Below are 22085 nucleotides of genomic sequence, written 5' to 3' on the forward strand. Positions count from 1 at the left end.
TACTAACTCCAGGAGGTCACTTTTGTTTTCATCCCGCCTGGTGAAGGGGGTGGATGTGATCTTTCCTTCAAGACATATGCACTTGGTGAAGTCTGCATCACTGAATTTTAAGCCTGTCACATACTCATCCTTGAGCATTCTAATATCTCCAGAGTTCAAGTGTCCTAAATGAGCATGCCAGATTTGCGTGTCACATTTTGTAATTTTTGTCTCAGCAGCTGTACAGGCCTTTGGGCTTTTTTCATGCAAGTAAAACAGGTTACCAACTCTGTTTGCAATCACCTTAACTTTATCGTTAGTGTCCCTTATAAATGCGCGATTTTTCTCAAAGGTAACAGTGTGATTGCTGTCCACAACCTTCGTGACTGAGGTTAGATTGGTTCAGAGTTTTGGCACATACAAAGTGTTTTTCAGCGTACTGGAGTTTGTATCACTGGCTGAGATTTTGATGCGTACGCCACCTTTAGCTGTCACTTGCGTAGCACTGTTGTCTGCAAGCGTTAAACTTTCATGCACTTTGGTTACACTTGTGAACACTTTAGGGTCATTACACATGGATGATGTGCAACCACTGTCTATACACCACAAAACGTTTGGTTCACGAGACTTCGGAGCATGTTCGTTAATGGAAAAACAGCAATGAGCTTCATCAACTTTATTTGCAGCTTGCGCAATTAGCTTTCTTTTGAAGAAACACTCTTCTTCTTTGTGGTCTTTCTTGTTGCAAAAACTACACCTGAATGATGATTTTTCCCGCCTTCACTTCTGTTTTGATTTTTGTTCCGATTTGACATAGTCACTTAAGGCGCCTTTTGATTTGTTTACGAAATGTTTAGGCCTGACCGGTTTGACAAACATTGCAGCACTCGCATTTTCACTGTCTTTCTGAACTCTCACGTTGTTTTCTTCCAAGATTTTCACTTTTAGTGTCTCGACATCAGCTAGGTCATCACGAGATTCGATTGGACACCTAAAATTACCATAACTATCTGGCAAACTGTAGAGCTACATTATCGACAATAAATCATCGTTTATATCGACGTCCATTGCTTGTAATTTTTCCACTGCATCGAAGAATTCATTAAGATGTGGTACATCGTCACTAGGTTGCATCTTGTGAAGAGTGAGACGTTTCAGTAGCGTTGCTTTGTGAGCAGGTCCTTTGGATGCATAAATTGATTCAAGTTTGAGCCATACCTTACGTGATGTGCTGCAGTTCTTCACTTGCTTCAGTTCCGTGGGGCTGGTGGATAGAATGAGGTGTGCCTTCGCCTTCCTGTCTGCAGTTAACCACGCTTTGTACGCGGCTTGTGCAGCGGCGAGTGCGGCGCCTTCACCAGTCACTGCTGTTGCGGTATGTCTCCAGATACATACCCCCACGTGTAGTTCTTGATGAGTACTGCTTCGATTTGAATTCTCAATATGTCGTAGTTATCGCATGATAATGTTTCCACTCGAACTCCGTGTCCAGCAGCCATGTGCACTATATTTGTCGTGTTAACAGACTCAGTTTATTCCCACACTTCAGCTTACGAATTTCCGTTTTCATATAAACAAAAGAGTATCGCTTTTACTGCTCGCGTGAAACCTGGGCCCATAACCTGTTAGGATTAGGACTTGAAATTACGGCAACAACACGTGTTTAACGAACAACTTTATTCATAAAGGACTGCACACTGAACAAGGAACACACACAGACTGAGAACACACACTGCTAGGACAACTGTGTACATAACATCATCTGTGGACATCAATGATGTTATGTGGCGGTAAAATTTGAATCTCATCGGGAACAAAACCTTTCTTATTAGCACTAAGAACCAGTTAATTTCCTGATATGGCACTTAGAACATTCTTGATAAATTAGTTTTTTTTACAATTTTTCTCATTTTTTGCAGTCATAAGGTAGGCAGGATAATTATGTGGTGTCAGTACCTTCTCATTGTGTGTATACAAATAAGTTTTGTTCAAAAACAGATATATTGGTTCTGATTCTCCTGACAAATGTGAGATTTGCAATTTAGAATGTTTCCCACTTCCACTCTTCAGATGTTCATAAAAACCATTTTCCTCCATAGAACTGAAGTAGTAACTGAATTCACTGTCACAAAATTTCTAATTGGGCGTCAGATGAGAGTTAAATATCTGGATTTTTAGAATTTTATCATTTCTTACAAATCCTTCTTGCCTTTTAAACGATAATAATCAGCCATCATTGGTTGGATTTAAAATATTCTTCTTTTAAGTACTGAAATTCTGTTCAGTTTTGCTTGTGTAGAAATTTTCTTGTGAGTGTACTACTGTATAATGCATGAAACAGATATGCTGTGGTTACAGTCCAAACATTCAGTCAGTCATACATAACTAAAATTTTGTGAGTTAGCCAGACAATAAAATTAAATCATAATTCCATGTGTTTCCAGAATAGTAGTGAAGTAACGTATCATGTATGAATAAGAGTGTTTACTTCACTACATACTGCAACATCACACATCTATCGATCCGACTGAAGGGCAGTTAGTGTCATTAAAAAGACCCCATAATACTGTGACAGGTGCATAGGTAGTGTGTACACTTGACGGGGTGTCTTTTTGTCAGTTGTTAGTTCCACTCTCTTGTTTGCTTACCTGTCTGAAGATGAGGTTGGGTCAGGAAGGAAGAACACCAAACAGTCTGAATTTTATTGCAAAAAGAAAAACAGTAAAACAACAGTGCTTACAACCAGTGTCACACAGCCACGTGAGCTATATGTAAAAGACAGCATGCCAGAAAACACCTGGTGTGGTCACATTGATATGCAGTCATGCACTTGTAGACTACAATTTGAATACAGAAATGCATATAGCAGTCATTACAAAAGATACAGCCAGTGACCAAAGTGGTAGGCATTTAATACAAAAATGAAATCTGTTGCTTGCAAAAGACTGCAGGTGCCTTTCATTACTTCATATCCAAACATTCACACCCTCTGTATGGGCATACCATTAATTACATCAGACTCAACCATTTTGTGGTGTCACTGTCAGACACCACACTTGCTAGGTGGTAGCCTTTAAATCGGCCGCAGTCCGTTAGTATATGTCGGACCCGCGTGTCGCCACTATCAGTGATTGCAGATCGAGCACCGCCACACGGCAGGTCTAGAGAGACTTCCTAGCACTCGCCCCAGTTGTACAACTGACTTTGCTAGCGATGGTTCACTGACAAAATACGCTCTCATTTGCCGAGACGATAGTTAGCATAGCCTTCAGCTACGTCATTTGCTACGACCTAGCAAGGCGCCATTACCAGTTACTATTGATATTATGAATAATGTACCATCAAGAGCGACGTTCACCATTAACGGATTAAAGTTAAGTATTCCACCAGCTACGTCCATTTTTTTCTAAATTCTAATTTTCTTGACCTGTTCCAGACCTCACGCCAGGCCTGCGTGAGCTAAAACGCGTGCCTTTCGGCTTCCTCTTGTATCCCGGTGTTGGCTCTCATGCCAACTGACAACACATTTTATTGAAACAAATTACAAAAATCAATGTACATTTATTGCATCATACTGTAGGCATATAATGTGATTTTTTAAAAAAGTGCATAAAATGGGTAAACAATTAAAAATGAAAATATGTAATAGCTAAGGTATATTGGAATAAAAATTGCATAGAAAGAACACACACATCCTCTATAAGAGTTGGGCAAAAACATTGGTCCAGTAATTCATGTTGCTCTAATTGCACATGACACTCATGTTTCCAAAACACGCAGAGGCTCTTGACATAAGTGATAAGGATTTTCAGAACTCCAGTGTTGATTATTCTGAGAGTTCATGTACCCCGATAACCACAGGCATTCTTCTTCATCAGTTAAAAAAATATTAAATTAGTATACAGTTGTCTGAGCTGATGCTGATGACACGCCTTTCTAAGTGGCAGAATGATTTTATTTTCTCTGGCTTCCTTCCAAGGCTGCTCGTAATGCATCTAGTTAAGCTAAAACCGATATGCTACCAGTCAGTCCCAGAAATGGGGCAAAGAGTATGCTGCCTCTCCAGCATCAGTCCCAGTGCAACGCCAGACACAACGTTTCTGTCGTACATGAAACCCCCATGTACAAATGAGCAGCTAATAAGACTTGCATAGAAACAATAACCACAAAAAGATTGATGTATTCTTTTGAGTGTGGCCCACTTTAGGGCTAAATGATAAATTGAGACAGTAGTCATATTCGATTTAACATAATCATGAGATTGTTTGAACCATGCAAACACATGCACTAATTGGAAAATTATAAAATTAGAGGAAGGATAAACAATGCTTCATTACTCACCTGCGATATAGGAAACAGAGCATGGCTGCCACAAGTTCTGGAAATCAGGAAATATCAAGAAATTTCAAATGTTTCAGGGAAATTTGGGGGGAAAAAATTGGAAAAATCTTGTTTTTGTCTTGGTAGATGTAAAGGTTTGTTTACTGAGAAGTCATGTATCATCACTGGCTTGGCGCAGCTTAGTACGTGCGTCGCTTCCCAACACTCTCATTCTTACTGCTTCTCACCTTGCCGCTAGCCTAGCAGCTGCCGACAAGAGGCAGGGAGGCATGAGGAGTGGTTTGTTTGGATATGATTCTCAGAGACTGTTGACACAGTGGCCAGAGATGGCAGTCGTATGCACAAGTTGTGTTTGAGTGATTGTATGAAAATGTGTGAGCCCTCATTTTCTGACAAAGCCTATGGCCAAAAATTTCGTTATGAGAATGTTATTGTCATTTCTATTTGCCTGTCTGCGGCTTGGCGATCATCTTTATAGTGAGTTGCTACCTATTCTGATTCGTACTGATTCTCTGAGTATTCACGCAACTTACCTGTTGCATGGATTGATCACCATGGTCTCATTCATCAACATGGTGTCTGTGACATGTTAATAGCTGGCCACACGAGTGGATTTCCATCACAGGCCAAAACCGTAGGTCATTGCTGTGGGTATCTCTAACAGATCAGGCTTGCCGATCTGAAGCCATTCGGTTCCCACTAATGTGCAGACCCTTCCCACCAGATCTAGTCTCACCAATCTGCCTGCAGTCCAGATCTGTCTTGTGTGTGGCTTAATGCAGCGGATTTTTGTGGTTTATCCATGGATCCATCCCATGAACCATGGACCTTGCCGTTGGTGGGGGGGGGGGGGGGGGGGGGGGCCTTGCGTGCCTCAGCGATACAGATAGCCGTACCGTAGGTGCAACCGCAACAGAGGGGTATCTGCTGTGAGGTCAGGCAAACATGTGGTTCCTGAAGAGGGGCAGCAGCCTTTTCAGTAGTTGCAGGGGCCACCGTCTGGATGATTGACTGATCTGGCCTTGTAACACTAACCTAATCAGCCTTGCTGTGCAGGTACTGCGAACGGCTGAAAGCAAGGGGAAACTACAGCCGTAATTTTTCCCGAGGACATGCAGCTTTACTGTATGATTAAATGATGATGGCGTCCTCTTGGGTAAAATATTCCGGAGGTAAAATAGTCCCCCATTCGGATCTCCGGGCGGGGACTACTCAAGAGGGCGTCGTTATCAGGAGAAAGAAAACTGGTGTTCTACGGATCGGAGCGTGGAATGTCAGATCCCTTAATCGGGCAGGTAGGTTAGAAAATTTAAAAAGGGAAATGGATAGGTTAAAGTTAGTTACAGTGGGAATTATTGAAGTTTGGTGGCAGGAGGAACAAGACTTTTGGTCAGGCGAATACAGGGTTATAAATACAAAATCAGATAGAGGTAGTGCAGGAATAGGTTTAATAATGAATAAAAAAAATAGGAGTGTGTGTAAGCTACTGCAAACAGCATAGTGAATGCATTATTGTGGCCAAGGTAGACACGAAGCCCATGCCTACTACAGTAGTACAAGTTTATATGCCAACTAGCTCTGCAGATGACGAAGAAATTGATGAAATGTATGATGAGATAAAAGAAATTATTCAGATAGTGAAGGGAGATGAAAATTTAATAGTCATGGGTGACTCGAATTCGGTAGTAGGAAATGGGAGAGAAGGAAACTTAGTAGGTGAATATGGATTGGGGCTAAGAAATGAGAGAGGAAGCCACCTGGTAGAATTTTGCACAGAGCATAACTTAAACATAGCTAACACTTGGTTCAAAAATCATAAAAGAAGGTTGTATACATCGAAGAAACCTGGAGATACTGACAGGTTTCAGATAGATTATATAATGGTAAGACCAAGATTTAGGAACCAGGTTTTACATTGTAAGACATTTCCAGGGGCAGATGTGGTCTCTGACCACAATCTATTAGTTATGGACTGTAGATTAAAACTGAAGAAACTGCAAAAAGGTGGGAATTTAAGGAGATGGAACCTGGATAAACTGACTAAACCAGAGGTTGTACAGAGTTTCAGGGAGAGAGTAAGGGAACAATTGACAGGAATGGTGGAAAGAAATACAGTAGAAGAAGAATTGGTAGCTTTGAGGGATGAAATAGTGAAGGCAGCAAAGGATCAAATAGGTAAAAAGACGAGGGCTGGTAGAAACCCTTGGGTAACAGAAGATATATTGAATTTAATTTATGAAGGGAGAAAATATAAAAATGCAGTAAATGAAGCAGGCAAAAAGGAATACAAACGTTTCAAAAATGAGATCGACAGGAAGTGCAAAGTGGCTAAGCAGGGTTGGCTAGAGGATAAATGTAAGGATATAGAGGCTTGTCTCACTAGGTGTAAGATAGACACTGCCTCCAGGAAAGTTAAAGAGACCTTTGGAGAGAAGAGAACGACTTGCATGAATATCGAGAGCTCAAATGGAAATCCAGTAATAAGCAAAGAAGGGAAAACAGAAAGGTGGAAGGAGTATATAGAGGGTCTATACAAGGGCGATCTACTTGAGGACAATATTATCGAAATGGAAGAGGATGTAGATGAAGATGAAATGGGAGACATGATACTGTGTGAAGATTTGACAGAGCACTGAAAGACCTGAGTCGAAACAAGGCCCCCGGAGTAGACAACATTCCATTAGAACTACTGACAGCCTTGGGAGAGCCAGTCCTGACAAAACTCTACCATCTGGTGAGCAAGATGCATAAGACAGGCGAAATACCCTCAGACTTCAAGAAGCATATAATAATTCCAATCCCAAAGAAAGCAGGTGTTCACAGATGTGAAAATTACCGAACTATCAGTTTAATAAGCCAGGGCTGCAAAATACTAAAACAAATTCTTTACAGACGAATGGAAAAACTGGTAGAAGCCAACCTCGGGGAAGAACAGTTTGGATTCCGTAGTGGATTCTGTAGAAATGTTGGAACACGTGAGGCAGTACTGACCCTGACCCTACAACTTATCTTAGAAAATAGATTAAAGAAAGGCAAACCTACGTTTCTAGCATTTGTAGACTTAGAGAAAGCTTTTGACAGTGTTGACTGGAATACTCTTTCAGATTCTGAAGGTGGCAGGCGTAAAATAAAGGGAGAGAAAGGCTATTTACAATTTTTACAGAAACCATATGGCAGTTATAAAGAGTCGAGGGGCATGAAAGGGAAGCAGTGGTTGGGAAGGGAGTGAGACAGGGTTGTAGCCTCTCCCCGATGTTATTCAATCTGTATATTGAGCAAGCAGTGAAAGAAACAAAAGAAAAATTCGGAGTAGGTGTTAAAATCCATGGAGAAGAAGTAAAAACTTTGAGGTTCGCCAATGACATTGTAATTCTGTCAGAGACAGCAAAGGACTTGGAAGAGCAGTTGAACGGAATGGACATTGTCTTGAAAGGAGGATATAAGATGATCATCAACAAAAGCAAAACGAGGATAATGGAATGTAGTTGAATTAAATCGAGCAATGCTGAGGGTATTAGATTAGGAAATGAGACACTTAAAGTAGTGAGTGAGTTTTGCTATCTGGGGAGCAAAATAACTTATGATGGTCGAAGTAGAGAGGATATAAAATGTAGACTGGCAATGGCAAGGAAAGCGTTTCTCAGGAAGAGAAATTTGTTAACATCGAGTATAGATTTAAGTGTCAGGAAGTAGTTTCTGAAAGTGTTTTTATGGAATGTAGCCATGTATGGAAGTGAAACGTGGACGATAAATAGCTTAGACAAGAAGAGAATAGAAGCTTTCGAAATGTGGTGCTACAGAAGAATGCTGAAGATTAGATGGGTAGATCACGTAACTAATGAGGAGGTATTGAATAGAATTGGGGAGAAAAGGAGTTTGTGGCACAACTTGACTAGAAGAAGGGATCGGTTGATAGGACATGTTCTGAGGCATCAAGGGATCACCAATCTAATATTGGAGGGCAGCATGGAGGATAAAAATCATAGAGGGAGACCAAGAGATGAATACACTAAGCAGATTCAGAAGGATGTAGGTTGCAGTAGGTACTGTGAGATGAAGCAGCTTGCACAGGTTAGAGTAGCATGGAGAGCTGCATCAAACCAGTCACAGGACTGAAGACCACACAACAACAACAACAACAACAACAACAACAACATCCATGGATGCGGGACTGTGGTGCTCCAGGGCAGGCCAGAGGCCACGGGCAATGGTTTTCAAGAATTGTGACTGTCTCACTGCAAGTATATTGTACAGTGTGGCGTTTTATAGATATTCTGTTTATTCTAGTACATTTTGGCACTTCAGAAGTAGTTTATATATTAGAAAGTATGGATGATGAGAAGAAGAAAATTGTGCCAGTCCCTGGGAGTTTTTATGCTATGTACTCATGTATTTCGTGAAAGAAAAATCACACATTACCTGTAAAATAATAGAAATAACACAGTGGGTAATAACCAACAATAACAAACATAGTAGAACCATCATTTCATTGGCAGTCACCTATAGTGTTGGTTTACACAACTCCTCCCTGCCTTGTTCACTTCTTTCAAGAGGCCTACTTTTTTCTGATGTTATTTCTGAAATCAGTGAAGGTATTTTAAATCTTCTTGCCATTCCAACGAAATGCATATTTTTGTCACAAAAGGTTTATTGAAATATATGACATCAGTGGTCTTAATGAAACGTATATACCATTTCACTTGCTTTCTCCATCTGGAAACAGTTCATCACAAAAGATGTTGATGTTAGTACTTAAGAGTTTTGCTCACACATTTGGAAGTACAGAAGTCCTTTTCTTTTTGTCAACTTAAATCTTTTGTTACCATTGAGATCTCAGAATTTGTCAGGGAAAAATGCTAAAACTTGTGTGGCAATCAGGGGATTTCACAATGGGAAACTTGTAGCAACCCTGCAGAAGTTTGCATTCCAGTGTCAATAAACAGGGAATTGATTTGATCTGGATGGGATTATGTAAAGTCGGAGGTGCCTCTGTTCTGGGTTCATTGCTTTTATTAATTTGTATCAGTCATTGGCCAGTAAAAGTGGTACCGGATCTGAGGATGATCATTGTCGCCCGAAATCGATAGTCCAAGGACAATATCTTGTGATTGTAGACTGGAAATGTCAGATGGACAAAAGAGCATACCTACTCCAATAGAACTGTGCTTAGCTAAGTATTATGGGGTTCAAATCAACCTTTGTTTTGGGGACAGCTCTCCCTCCTCCCAATCCGAAAATCAAGAAATTCCTGATGGCTATTATGCTTTAGCTAAGTCTTATTGGTTAAGTGAGCACTAGCAACTGGGACATAGCGTAGCACCCATATCATCCAGATTTTCATTTTATTTTTAAAAATAATTAAACATAGAAATAGAAATGTGAATAGTTTTATGTATGTTAACGCCTCTGTCTCTTCACATCAGCTGAATTCATTCACTTTTTTCGTGTTTTCTTCCATACGTTTCATCAGTGTCAACCCAATTTGTATTAGCATTTTGTCCTTTTAACAGTTGGGTTTGCCAATGTTCTGTGTTCGCCCAGTGCCTTGCAACACAATGTTTGGATCGCAGCAGAAAATTGATGTCGCTGCCCTTGAGAGGCTTATGGAAGAAGATGCTGCTGGAGGGCGGATCCCTCTTATTGTTTTGGCAGATGCAGGTAATAACATATGGAAGAAAAAAGCAATTTTTATCATATTTAAAAATTGCTTTAAATGTTCCAGTTCTTGTACTTCTTTCTATATGTTGCACTGTTTCATTATGCAAGTAACTTTGAAAATTACATATTGATTTAATGATAGGTAATTGGTGTTTGAGCTGTTTCCAGAATTCCAACTTGAAAACAACTAACAAAAAGTGATAAGATGAATGCAGGCAAGTTCAAGTAACCTCACTTGCCATTTTTTGTTTGATGTCTGAATTCTTTAGTAACTGATGTACTTATTCTTTTAACCAGACTCCAATCTAACTATTTGGCAGTAATTGGTTGAAGGTAGCACGTATTTAATTAAATGTGAAACCCTCCATGGTAATACAGAGTTGGTGCCTGAATACTGCCCCCAGAGCTTACTGTTTAGGACCAGTGAACTCTATGAGCATGTAGTGCTATGACTGCATGATGTGTTGGACAAAATCCACGCACATGTAGCCATATTTTTTTAATTCCCAGTGTCAGACACTAAAAGGTAGAGAAAAAATTGGATACCAGAAATTTTGATCAGTTAGTGTTTGATTGTGCAACAAAGTATAGTTTTGTAACGGTGTTGGGATGGATGAAGTGAAGTGAGCACGTGGTTCTCTGCTATAGGTGGAGGGAGGTACAGACAATGAAGGCTGCCAGATGTTGTCAAAGTTATTCATTGTCAACCGTAAACAGACGCCGTGCAGTGTGCCTGCAGTAATCGGATGACAGACATCAGATGTTCAACCCTGGACCTAAAATGTAACGGCCGGGTGTGCAGCGGTCACCACAGAGTGGTCATTTCTGGGAACTCTGAGATTCACACCCACTCACTCACTCCAACGCCCAACCACCCACCTACCTTCCTTCCTTCCTTCCTACCTACCTACCTACCTACCAGATTAAGCAGTTGAAAACTAAGCTCATTACTTCTGCTTTGTAAATGTAAATCTCCTCATCTTCATCCACAATTCAGAAGCCCCTTATGGTATGTGACCAGGGGTACTTCTGAATTTAATTTTGTATTATATGATGTCAAAAAACAAAACAAAAAAAGCACCTTTTAAACTTTGACTTTACTATGCTAGTTTGTGCAAAGTAGCATAAAATAAAATTAGCTTTCGCTTTGTATGGAAAAACTGCCAGTCCTCAATCCAACAATGTACTTTTCAGGGACAGCTGTTGCCGGACACGCCGATTCAGTTGCTAGGATTTATGAATTGTGCAGACACCACGATGCGTGGCTTCACCTCCGTGGTCACGGCTTGGCTGCACTGGCCCTTGCTGCTCAGCCCAGCATTGCAACTCCAAATTCTCAGCCACCATCTCCACTTGGTGACATAATGGTAAGCAATTATTTTGTCTAATACTGAACAATAACAGATATATTGACAGAGAGTGAAAACTTTAGCACTGTTTAGTGCCGTTACGTTCATTGCCATTGTTGGATGATGATAACTCCACGGCTCCACAAACAGAGTGATGATGGGGCAGAATACAATCACTGGGCACTTGTTTGGGAGGAGCAAGGTTCAAATCCATGTCTGGCTCTCTAGGTTAAAGTTTTCTTTAAACTGCTTCCTCCAAAAGCCATGATGGTTCCTTTGGCAGGCCACACTTGATTTCCTCATTCATCCTTCCTCAAATAAACCAATGCTCTGCCTCTAATGCCTTCACCATTGATGAAAGGTTAAACCCCAGTCTTACTTTTGGTTACTCTGTCTGGTCCAAACTTTACTCTATGAAATAATAATTTATTTTGTAAGTTAACTCTCACATGCAGTTTTATCAACACCACAACAAATTTATAACAAATAACAAAAACATAACAACATTTGTTAAAAAGAGTTGTTACTCTTTTCCATTAAATTGAGGAAACAAATTGTTAAATGGAGAATAGAAGCTGAATTTTGTTATTGGTGTCATGTCATTTTAATTGAAATGGTCAGTGAGAAAAAGTGCCAGTCTTCAATTTCATAAGGATTAGTGTGATTAATTTATCTTTTGCATTTTTGAATGCATCACGTGCTGGTAACAAGTAGTTTCACACGTACCTCTAGAAAATGCTGTCTGCTATATAGACTGATTTGTCTTATTGAGCTATGTTCTTATCTTTGAGTTTAATGAAACATTTAACATCCACTAACACAAAATCTCGTGATTTAGCCTTTTCTTCTGCCAACCCCATTCAATTCAGTGTTACAGTATCTTAATTTGTATTACAGTTTTCAGATTCATCTTCTGGGCATGATAGTATTTTCTTTGTTTCCCTTGTATGTCTCACATGCTCGCATGCACTAATTTTTCTGTTAGATTTAAAAACTGCACTTTGCCTCTCTGTTTGCAGTTGCTCAGCTAATAAATAAATAAACAGTAGGAGAGCATTATCAGTCTTCAGCAGCTAGTGATGATAGTTGGTTCGTGAAAAGTAGGCTATAAATAATAATTTAAGAGATGTATCAGTTTTTTCACAGGGCTTTGTAATCAAAACATTTAAGACAAGGGTTTATCTTACGAATTAATGTGTACACATAAACGTTGGAAGCCATTTGATACATACACATGCGCAATGGAAGAGATCACAGGAACCTGGTGAAGCAGGTATTGATGATGTCATGGCTGTTGTGTTGTTGAGCATGCTTAGCGATCAGGTGTTGCCCCATAAAAGTATTTCATCAGTTTCTGTTAAATCTTACATGTGATTGCTAGATGTCAAGCCACTGCGGAAAACTCAGTAGTGATTGCATATGAGCTTGTGTATGACCTTGATCATTTGAGAGATGGGTGGTCCTTCACTTGGTAAACCAGATCGTAGCCAGTGTGTGGCTGATGTAGGAAATGGTAGGGGATATCATGCTAGGTGCGTTCATTAAGTTCATAGGCTAAGGCAGTAATAAATCCTTAATCAGAGATATGTGGATTTGACTGTATTTATTCTAAGTGTAATGTGACACATTGCTCAGCATTAGGCACAGACCCGTCAATGTTTTGGAGATGTTGGCTTTCAGAATTGCCCTGAGTGTGCCACAACCTTCAGTCAGCCATCAAATCAGTTGAATCCAGACCCTTCATTTAATTTTCAGTTTTAAGAAGGCGAAATAGTCCAAATGTGACAAATCTGAGAATAAAGTTATGTTGCATCATTGAGGTTTTCTTTTCAGTGAGGAATCAGAGATTTACGGTTGCCAAATGAGCCAGGGTGTTGTTATGCAAGGAAAAAGTAGAAGTGTTGAAGATGTCTAAGATGTCTCTTTGAAATAGTTGAATTCAAGTCAGCAAGTTGTTCATTGTTCTTGTTGATGCAGCTGCTGTTATATGCAGTCCTGAGTGTGTACTCATGCGACTTTCCATGCTAGTTTATGCTCTGGAAGTCTCTTCGTATCTGTATCCATTTGAACCTGCTTACTGCAGGTAAGTTTTGATCTCCCTCCTACTGACCACTCAACCTCTCAGCTATTTGGATAATCTTCTCCTTTACTCTTTCCATTAGTTATATTCCACCTAGAGCTTTCCATTAACACATTTGTACCACCTCAAGGATTCCTTGTACCCTATTACCTTGTACTGAGTGCGGTTGCACAGTGGTTAGCACATTTAGATTTTCCATAATTTCCATAAATTATTTAAGGCAAATGCAGGGATGGTTCCTTTGAAAGAGCATGGCCGATTTTCTTCCCCATTGTTACCAGTACAGATTTTGTTCTGTCTCTAATGACCTTTTGTCAACAAGATGTTTAACACTAATCACCCTTGTTGCTTTTATTACCTCATGTCATCCACTCTTTATTGATGTGAGGTCTACATCTTATTTTCTCTCTCATGTTATCCATCCACATTGGTCTTGTGTTTTTCTTCGTGCCTTTCTCACACCACCTCAGTAAATGTTTCAGCCGGGCGATAAGATACATAATTACACTGCCTGACAAAAAAAATGAACATCCCAGTATGGGAGGATAAATGAAATGAAATTTCATGGGTTTACCGTATTTACTCGAATCTAAGCCGCACTTTTTTTCCGGTTTTTGTAATCCAAAAACCCGCCTGCGGCTTAGAATCGAGTGCAAAGCAAGCGGAAATTCTGAAAAAAGTTGGTGGGTGCCGCCACAACTTACTTCTGCCATCGAATATATGTAGCGCTACACAGGCATGCTTTGTAGGCACAAAGATAAATACTGGTGCCAAAACCTCTGCGTCAGTAAATAAATTTAAAAAAAAAGGTGGAAGACGAGCTATTTTCTCCGCCCCGAGTTTTGACCAGTGCATTTTCATACATTATCCGACGAAGTAAATACAAATTCCATATTGTTTATCTTCGAATGTAGCAGCATTTCAATGTACTACGAAAATCCGACTGGCAAGACTGTTTGAGATGTTTGTCAATATAGCCAACTCTACATTCTGAATTTTTTCCAATCTGTGAGAAGGGATGGTTGCTAATAGGAACTTTTATAAATTGTGAATCACATGCAGTATTCTCGTCACCATAAGAAGAATACACCTATAAACATTTTGCCATTTATTGTTTCATGTTTGCTGCTATCTCATTTAAATCCTGTCTGCCTAATAAACTATGAAACTAGACCAAGACAACAGCAAATGCTGAAGAATGTAGCCTAAATACCATGTCATGTTTATATTCGTAATATTCTTATGCTTAATAGTGATACCGTCAGAAATGAAGCACGGCAATTTACTAGATTTTTAAATCTAAGATGACTCTAATTTCTGTGTAGAATGTAATGGCGCCTGCAAAGATTTTCAAACTGAGAAAAATTTTCGCTAAATTCTCGTTCAGAACATCTTCTATCATACGCAGTCTATTATTTGGTTCTTGTTGATCATTATCAAAGAAAGCAGCAGTGTAAGTAACAACAAATAGCAGTTTCTTGCCATTGTTTCGCTAATGAGACGATTTCTCTCGCTCTCTCTCTCTCTCTCTCTCTCTCTCTCTCTCTCTCTCTCTCTTTCTTTTTTTAAATTTTAAGCAGCGGTAGCGCGCACAAAAGCAAGCCATGCCGCGAGCGGCGACAGGCCGTTAACACGCACTATCAGAATGCGACAAACAATGCACGACAGTACAGTAATGCATTTTCAGCTTAGAGTGACGTAAACACCTATAACAAAGAAAACTGCATTTATCAGATCAAAGAAAAATAAGCAATCAATTCAAACCAGACGAAGCACGTGGAAAAGGAAGGGTACCCGTATAAATACGGACGGAGCGCCTGACGCATAGCAGTGGCTACCTGGTAAAGCTTAACTGCTAAGCTTACGACTCGAACCAAACTACTGTAGCTGTATCATCATTCATTCCACCTAAATTGTGTCTCATATTACAATGGACCAACTTTGTTTCGATTTGGAGATGCGGCCTATAATTTTTCTCTCCCCTTGAATTTAGAGTCTCAACTTTCAGGTGCGGCTTAGATTCAGGAAAATTTTTTTTCCTTGATTTCGAGTCTCATTTTTCAGGTGCAGCTTAGATTCGAGTGCGGCTTAGATTCGAGTAAATACGGTATGTTATTTCATTGATTACAAAGTAGAGTGATATTTGCAAAGAACTTGGCAGTATGAGAGACCACTTATCAGTATCGTGTTGCACCTGCTGTTACCTTGATGCATGTACTGATTCAGTTCTTAAGGGTGTCATAAAGCTATTGGTTCCTCTCCTGAAGCAAACTTGTCCATAACTGCTGTAACTGGTCCTTGATATCCTGGATACTGGCAATAGGATGGATTTGAAATTAAGAGTTGACTCCTCACATGTCACTTTCGGGAGAAGATTGGGAATCTTGCTAGCTACAGGAGTACCTCATAACATCACACAGACAGTTCATAGAGACATGGTGTATCTAGATGAATATTGTCCTGTTGAAAATGTCACCATACTACTGTCGCATGAGAAGCAACAGGTGAGGATGCAGAATGGCCATTGCATACTGTTGTGGCTTCAGTTCTCTTGGTCTTTACCAATTGTGACTTGAAGTCATACACCATGGTTCCCCATACAATGACAATAGGAGTAACAATGCTGTGCATCTCCAAAGCAGTGGAAGAAAGGGACCTTTCCCCAGATCACTGCCATACTTGCCAATGATGGTCATGTGGGGTAGGGCAGACAGCGATTGATTGCCGAATACAATGCAGTGCCATTCAATCACAGTCTGTGCTTCTTAGTCATGGCACCACTCCAAACATGTTTGTGTTGTGTTGTTATTGGCAGCCTATGCGTTGGACAGTAATTCCCTAGTCCAGCAGCTGCTGGTCTCCAATCAGTTAAGGTTAATGATACAGAATGTTCCAGGGAGTCCAGTCTTGTTCTAGGATGATAGGCACAGACTGAAGCAATTATGATGTGCTTGATGCACAATGGGGGGACCCTCCCTTGGGGCGGTCAAAGGTGGTCAGCCAGAACCTTGTGGTAAAGCTCTGACAGAAGTATGCAGCATCTTAGTGTCATCCACAGTGATCACTCAAACATGTGGTACTGTCCACATCCCTAATATACCCTACCAAGCGTGGTAATGATACTAAAGACGAACAACACTAATGTATGCTGTTGGCCACTCTGTCACAGAAAATTGCAACTCTTAATCATTTACTTACCCGCTGACAGTGTGCATCTACAAAGATACTTTGACATTTGAGCATGTGTTCTGGGTGCTTCATTTATTTTGTCATGCAGTGTAAATATTCCTATGGTACTGAAACATTCTGCAGCCAGTAGTGGAAAAGCTTTTTGCATTTCCTTTCCCAAGCAGTTTCCACTGATCCCTTCACATGTGTTCATTTTTCTGTTTCATGATTCTAATTTTTCTGTTTCACGTATCTAGTCCAACCTCAGATAATCTCTACAGTATTTGTCCTCACTTACTACTCCCTGGCATCATTTTTGGATCCCCCCCCCCATTTATCAGCAACCAATTTCTCTCAGAAGAAACCAGTTGACAACTTCATTCAAGAGACCAGTACATCACCAAATCATAAACTGTTCCTTCCATATTAGAAATTTAACAATTATGTTTGAGTCACATCTCATTGTCTTAATTAGGCTCCGTGGGTGCTCACTCTAGAAATGAAATCTTAGATGTACAATTTGTTGGCAGCTTCTGTTTCATTATCAGATGAAGGTAAAGCCTTTCTTCATAATATTTTCACACAGATGAAATTTGATTACACCAATGTAAATGTGAAACAAACTGTCGGTAGACAGATTACCTGCACAAAGACATCACAGCCATATAAAATCAAGACACAGTCACAGGCTTGAAAATTAAACTTTTTTGGGAGGGGTGGGGAGGAGAGGAGGGGGGGGGGAGGTTTTTAGGCTACAGCAGTAAATTTATTGCAATGCATTATTATACTCAAACTTTGGAAGCGCAGTTGAAGATAATCCAATTGACAAACACATTTATTATGAAAAGGATAGATTGCTCCTCACCTTATAGTGGATATGTTGACTTGAAGACAGGCATAACATGCTAAACAAGTAAGCTTTCGACCAAAAATCCTTCTTAGGAATTGAACACACACACACACACACACACACACACACACACACACACACACACACATGACCACTTTCTCTGGCTGCCAAGACCAGTGGAGTCTGGAGTCATATGTGTGAGTTGTGTTTGCATGAATGTGTTTATGTGCATGTCATTCAATGCAGAAGATGGCGTTTTGGCGAAAGCTTACTTGTTTAGCAGTTTTTTTGTTGTGCCTGTCTGTGAGTCAACATCTCCAGTATACAGTGAGTACCAATCTATCCTTTCCATAATATTGTCATTATTATTCAATCTTGGATTTTCCATTGTTTGATAAACGGCTTTGTTGTTTCTAAATGACAATGGTATCCACAAATGTGTGTGCCACCACGACAACCAAAAGAAACTGTCATTCAGTACTTAACTGCTTCTTCCACCGTACAGCCCATACCTGGTGGCTTTTTCCAGAATATGAGCGTGACTTTCACTATAATACCAGTAATGAAAATGTAAACAGCATTCAGGATGTGGTTGAAAAGAAGTTGAGTTGCTTGAGTTCTTCACTTAACAGGTTTATTGTTTTGTGAGATGTGTTTGTATAATGACATTAATTTAGATATTTTCTTGATGTAGCAATCATTTACTGTCCAACCAAATCCTGATCTTAATTTTTCTATTTTTCAGGTTGGAAGAATTGCAGATAGCTTTACTCTGCCGATCGGTACATGGTTAGGCATTCCTACATTGCCTATGGTTGTATCCTTTTTCCTGTACATTCAGTGAAACAATAACAGGAATTTAGAATCTTCAGTTGGTCCAAATTTTTAGTGTCACTAGTCATTATTTTCTGCCATCTAGTGAAAGTTGCTTGTATGCCAATACATCAGTGGCTCAAAGTCAGCACAAAAGTACTTTTATGAAGGTGTGGTGGCTTGGTGCGACTGTGCTGCGGATATAAAATTCCTCACCTTGTGTTGAAGCTCTTCTCTCATGCATGCCTCCTTGAACTTACTGTTGAAATCTGAATATGTAGCACAGTGCACTTTTTTTGCAGTTGTTAAGGAAGAATAGTTTCCATCCTGGCATACGTGTCTACCTCAGTATTTTCAAATCACTGTGAAGTTTTTAATGTAACATACATTGAGGCTTTTTCCCATTTGATTTACAGATTGAGCCCAAGAAGGATGACTGTTTTTATACCACTATGCAAGGTGTTGTTTGCTTATTTTCTCTGCACAGTTTCCACAGGAGAGATACATGAGGTTCAAAAATATTTGTAGCTTTACAGAAGGTGGAAGAGGGCCAACTCCTACACTTCCTGTCAGTGCTTTTCACAGTGAACATAAAAACTTCGAATGTGAGTGGTGTTGTAAGTTGACACATACAAACGGATATCTGTATGAACCTTTGAATCAAAACACAGCAGGTGCATGATCAATTTTCTTGTAGTGTGTGTGATTTAAATATGCTACACTCATGCTCATAAATTAAGGATAATGCTGATACATGGTGAAACAACGCATTGGTGGGCGGTTTGCGGGTTTAAATCTCCTCGGGGTATGACCATGTGGTGCATTTGACCTGCGGTCGTCACACGGCCGCGCTGGCAGCAGTCCACATACGCCGAGATGTGTTGGTGCATCTCAGAGTATGGTGCAGCGAGTAAGTGTGCAGATGTTTTCAGACATGCTAGTGGTGACTGTGTGTTGAAAACAGCTCAAAGAACACATACTGATGACGTTATGGGGGGTAGAATACTAGGGCGACTATAGGCTGGTCAAACACAGCAGGCCGTAGCACGGGCCCTCCGTGTGCCACAAAGTGTGACCTCAAGATTATGGCAACGATTCCAGAAGACAGGAAACGTGTCCAGGCGCTACAGTATTGGACGTCCACAGTGTACAACACCACAAGAAGACCAGTATCTCACCATCAGTGCCCGCAGACAGCCAAGGAGTACTACAGGCAGCCTTGCTCGGGACCTTACTGCAGCCGCTAGAACAGTTGTCTCCAGACACACAGTCTGCAGACGACTGAACAGACATGGTTTATTCGCAAGGTGCATTCCACTGACCCCTGGTCACAGGAGAGCCCATAAAGCCTGGTGCCGAGAAAACAGTACGTGGTCATGGGAACAGTGGTCCCAGGTTCTGTTCACGGACGAGTCCAGGTATAGTCTGAACAGTGATTCTCGCTGGGTTTTCATCTGGTTTGAACCAGGAATCGGATACTAACCCCTTAATGACCTTGAAAGGGACCTGTATGGAGGGCGTGGTTTGATGGTGTGAAGTAGGATTATGATTGGTGAACCTATACCCCAGCATGTCTTTGACAAAGGAACTGTAACAGGTCAGGTGTATCAGGATGTCATTTTGCACCAGTATGTCCGCTTTTTCAGGGGTGCAGTGGTTCCCACCCTTCTCCTGATGGATGGTAACGCAGTATTCCTAACGAAGTACCTTGAAACAGAAGATATCAGGCGAATGGAGTGGCCTGCCTGTTCCCCAGACCTAAACCCTATCGAGCACATCTGGGATACTCTCGGTCAATGTATCACTGCATGTCTTCAAATCCCTACGACACTTCAGGAGCTTCGACAGGCACTGCTGCATGAATGGGAGGTTATACCCCAGCAGCTGCTCGACCACCTGATCCAGAGTATGCCAACCCGTTGTGCGGCCTGTGTACGTGTGCATGGTGATCATATCCTATATTGATGTCGGGTTACATGCGCAGGAAACAGTGGCGTTTTGTAGCACATGTGTTTCGGGACAGTTTTCTTACCTCATCACCAATATCATGGACTGACAGATCTGTGTCGTGTTTTTTTCTGCTGTACATCTCCAGAGGGTCTGTTAGAAAGTCATACATTAGACAAGCACATTGCGAAATCATTATAGAAATAGATAGATGATCAGAAGTGATAGAAACAGGCGAAGGAGAAAAGGAGGAAGCTTACAGCATCGAAGAGTATATAGTTCACCACCATCTTAGAACAAAAATTTGTTGGCCTGACAGGAAGATCCATCAACAAGATCACTGAATATACATCAGTCACATAGTAAAATTAAATCATAAATAAGTGTTCACCGTGTAGCAGAACTGAAAGGCCCATTTGACTAGAGGAACCACTGAAATATGGAAGTGTGATATCTTCCACAGATAGGTGGGAGCTGTCGAATTAAATGGATACAGGCTCCTGTGTTGTGTGAAACTACCGTGGAAATGCACAAGGAAAGACCCGTAGGCAGTGCCATGAGGTTGATATAACCTCAAGCTGTGAGCTAAGTTTCTAGTTTGCCGCCAGTAATGAAGGTGAAATTTTGACAGTTGCAGCCACTTGTGCTTGAGAAATGTAAAAAGCAATTGAATATCAGTCCGCTGAAGATTTCAAGAACAATGCCAATTGTAACGGTATCAAGAACTCCCATCCTTAACTGCACAGAAAAGGGAAGGATGTCTTGTTTTACTGAGTACCAGATGATTTGGGAATAAAGGGCAGAACATATGAGATGAAATAGCTAACAGAACCTCCATAAGATAAACTGTTCATTTGCCTGTCCAACCTCAATGTCAAAGTGCAGGACCTAAAGTCATTTGGAGGAAGGACGAAGATAGAGAAAAATCACACTTTGGCTAGGGAAGTGTGTCACGTGGTTGCAGCAGTCCTCATTCCAGCCATGAATGCAGGAGGAATACTTGAGCCCACCACTGGGTCGAGCACTTTTCAGTACTACATGTTGCATCCAGTTCTACATGCTGAACCCTGTTTTACTGCAGTGTGTTTTATATTGTAACAAGAGCCAGTTGACAGATGTGGGGCAAATTTTAAGATTCTGTGGTCTGTTTGACCTCCTTCCCCAGTTGTTAGGTAACAGATGGTAAAAGATTTTATTAGGTTTTCCGGGCAACATCATAATATTGGACAAAAAAAGACATGTATGCGACTTTTCAGCTATTTCTACCCAAATTTAAATTTATTTGAGCAACACCATTTCAAACTACAAAAAGTTTATGCTAATTTTTGGTTTCATTTTTGGAATGGTAGGCATCTAACAGCTTCACCTGAGGATCTTAAAATATGTGATTGGAGAGACTTGCTCACCAGAGCTATGCTGAATACCAGAACTGCACTCCCCTCCAGTACTCACAGGAAAATACCTCATCACTCTGTAATTGTTATGAAAAATCCAGTGTTGTAATCAAATTTTTGAAGTATTGAAATGGTCCTCTTTTTAAAATTACATGAAAAACAACTCTTGCTGTTTTGTATCCAAATTGTGTACACTTCATGCATTACAAATTGCTAGTGTAAAACATTTTTAAATTTAAAGGAAAGAGAAATCATTTACTAAAAAGTTTCATGATTAATAATATAAAGAAAAATGTACTAATCTTTTTGCTTATCCTCAATACATTACTTATCATTTTGGTAGGAAATGATCGCAGGCCTCGGATTTTTTTTACTGACAGACTAAAAACAGTTTCTCAAATTACAGCACATTTTATTCCTCATTTTAAATGGTCACAAGAGTGAAAATCCACTATTCAGCTTTTTAGCACTAAATATAGCTTCTTACTTGTGCCTTTATGAGACAA

The 22085-nt window shown here is 40.3% G+C and overlaps 1 protein-coding gene across 1 annotated transcript in view; it reads left to right on the forward strand.

The window, feature by feature from the left end:
• LOC124593673 (putative pyridoxal-dependent decarboxylase domain-containing protein 2) overlaps positions 1 to 22085 on the forward strand; it is an 80331-nt gene that overhangs the window by 14280 nt on the left and 43966 nt on the right. Inside the window, exons 5-7 of the mRNA XM_047131966.1 lie at positions 9831 to 9978; positions 11173 to 11345; positions 18171 to 18242. Of these exons, the coding sequence (XP_046987922.1) occupies positions 9831 to 9978; positions 11173 to 11345; positions 18171 to 18242 (393 nt within the window). The remainder of the gene's footprint in view (positions 1 to 9830; positions 9979 to 11172; positions 11346 to 18170; positions 18243 to 22085) is intronic.

The sequence above is a fragment of the Schistocerca americana genome, chromosome 2, assembly GCF_021461395.2.
Source record: "Schistocerca americana isolate TAMUIC-IGC-003095 chromosome 2, iqSchAmer2.1, whole genome shotgun sequence".
Lineage (NCBI taxonomy): Eukaryota > Metazoa > Arthropoda > Insecta > Orthoptera > Acrididae > Schistocerca > Schistocerca americana.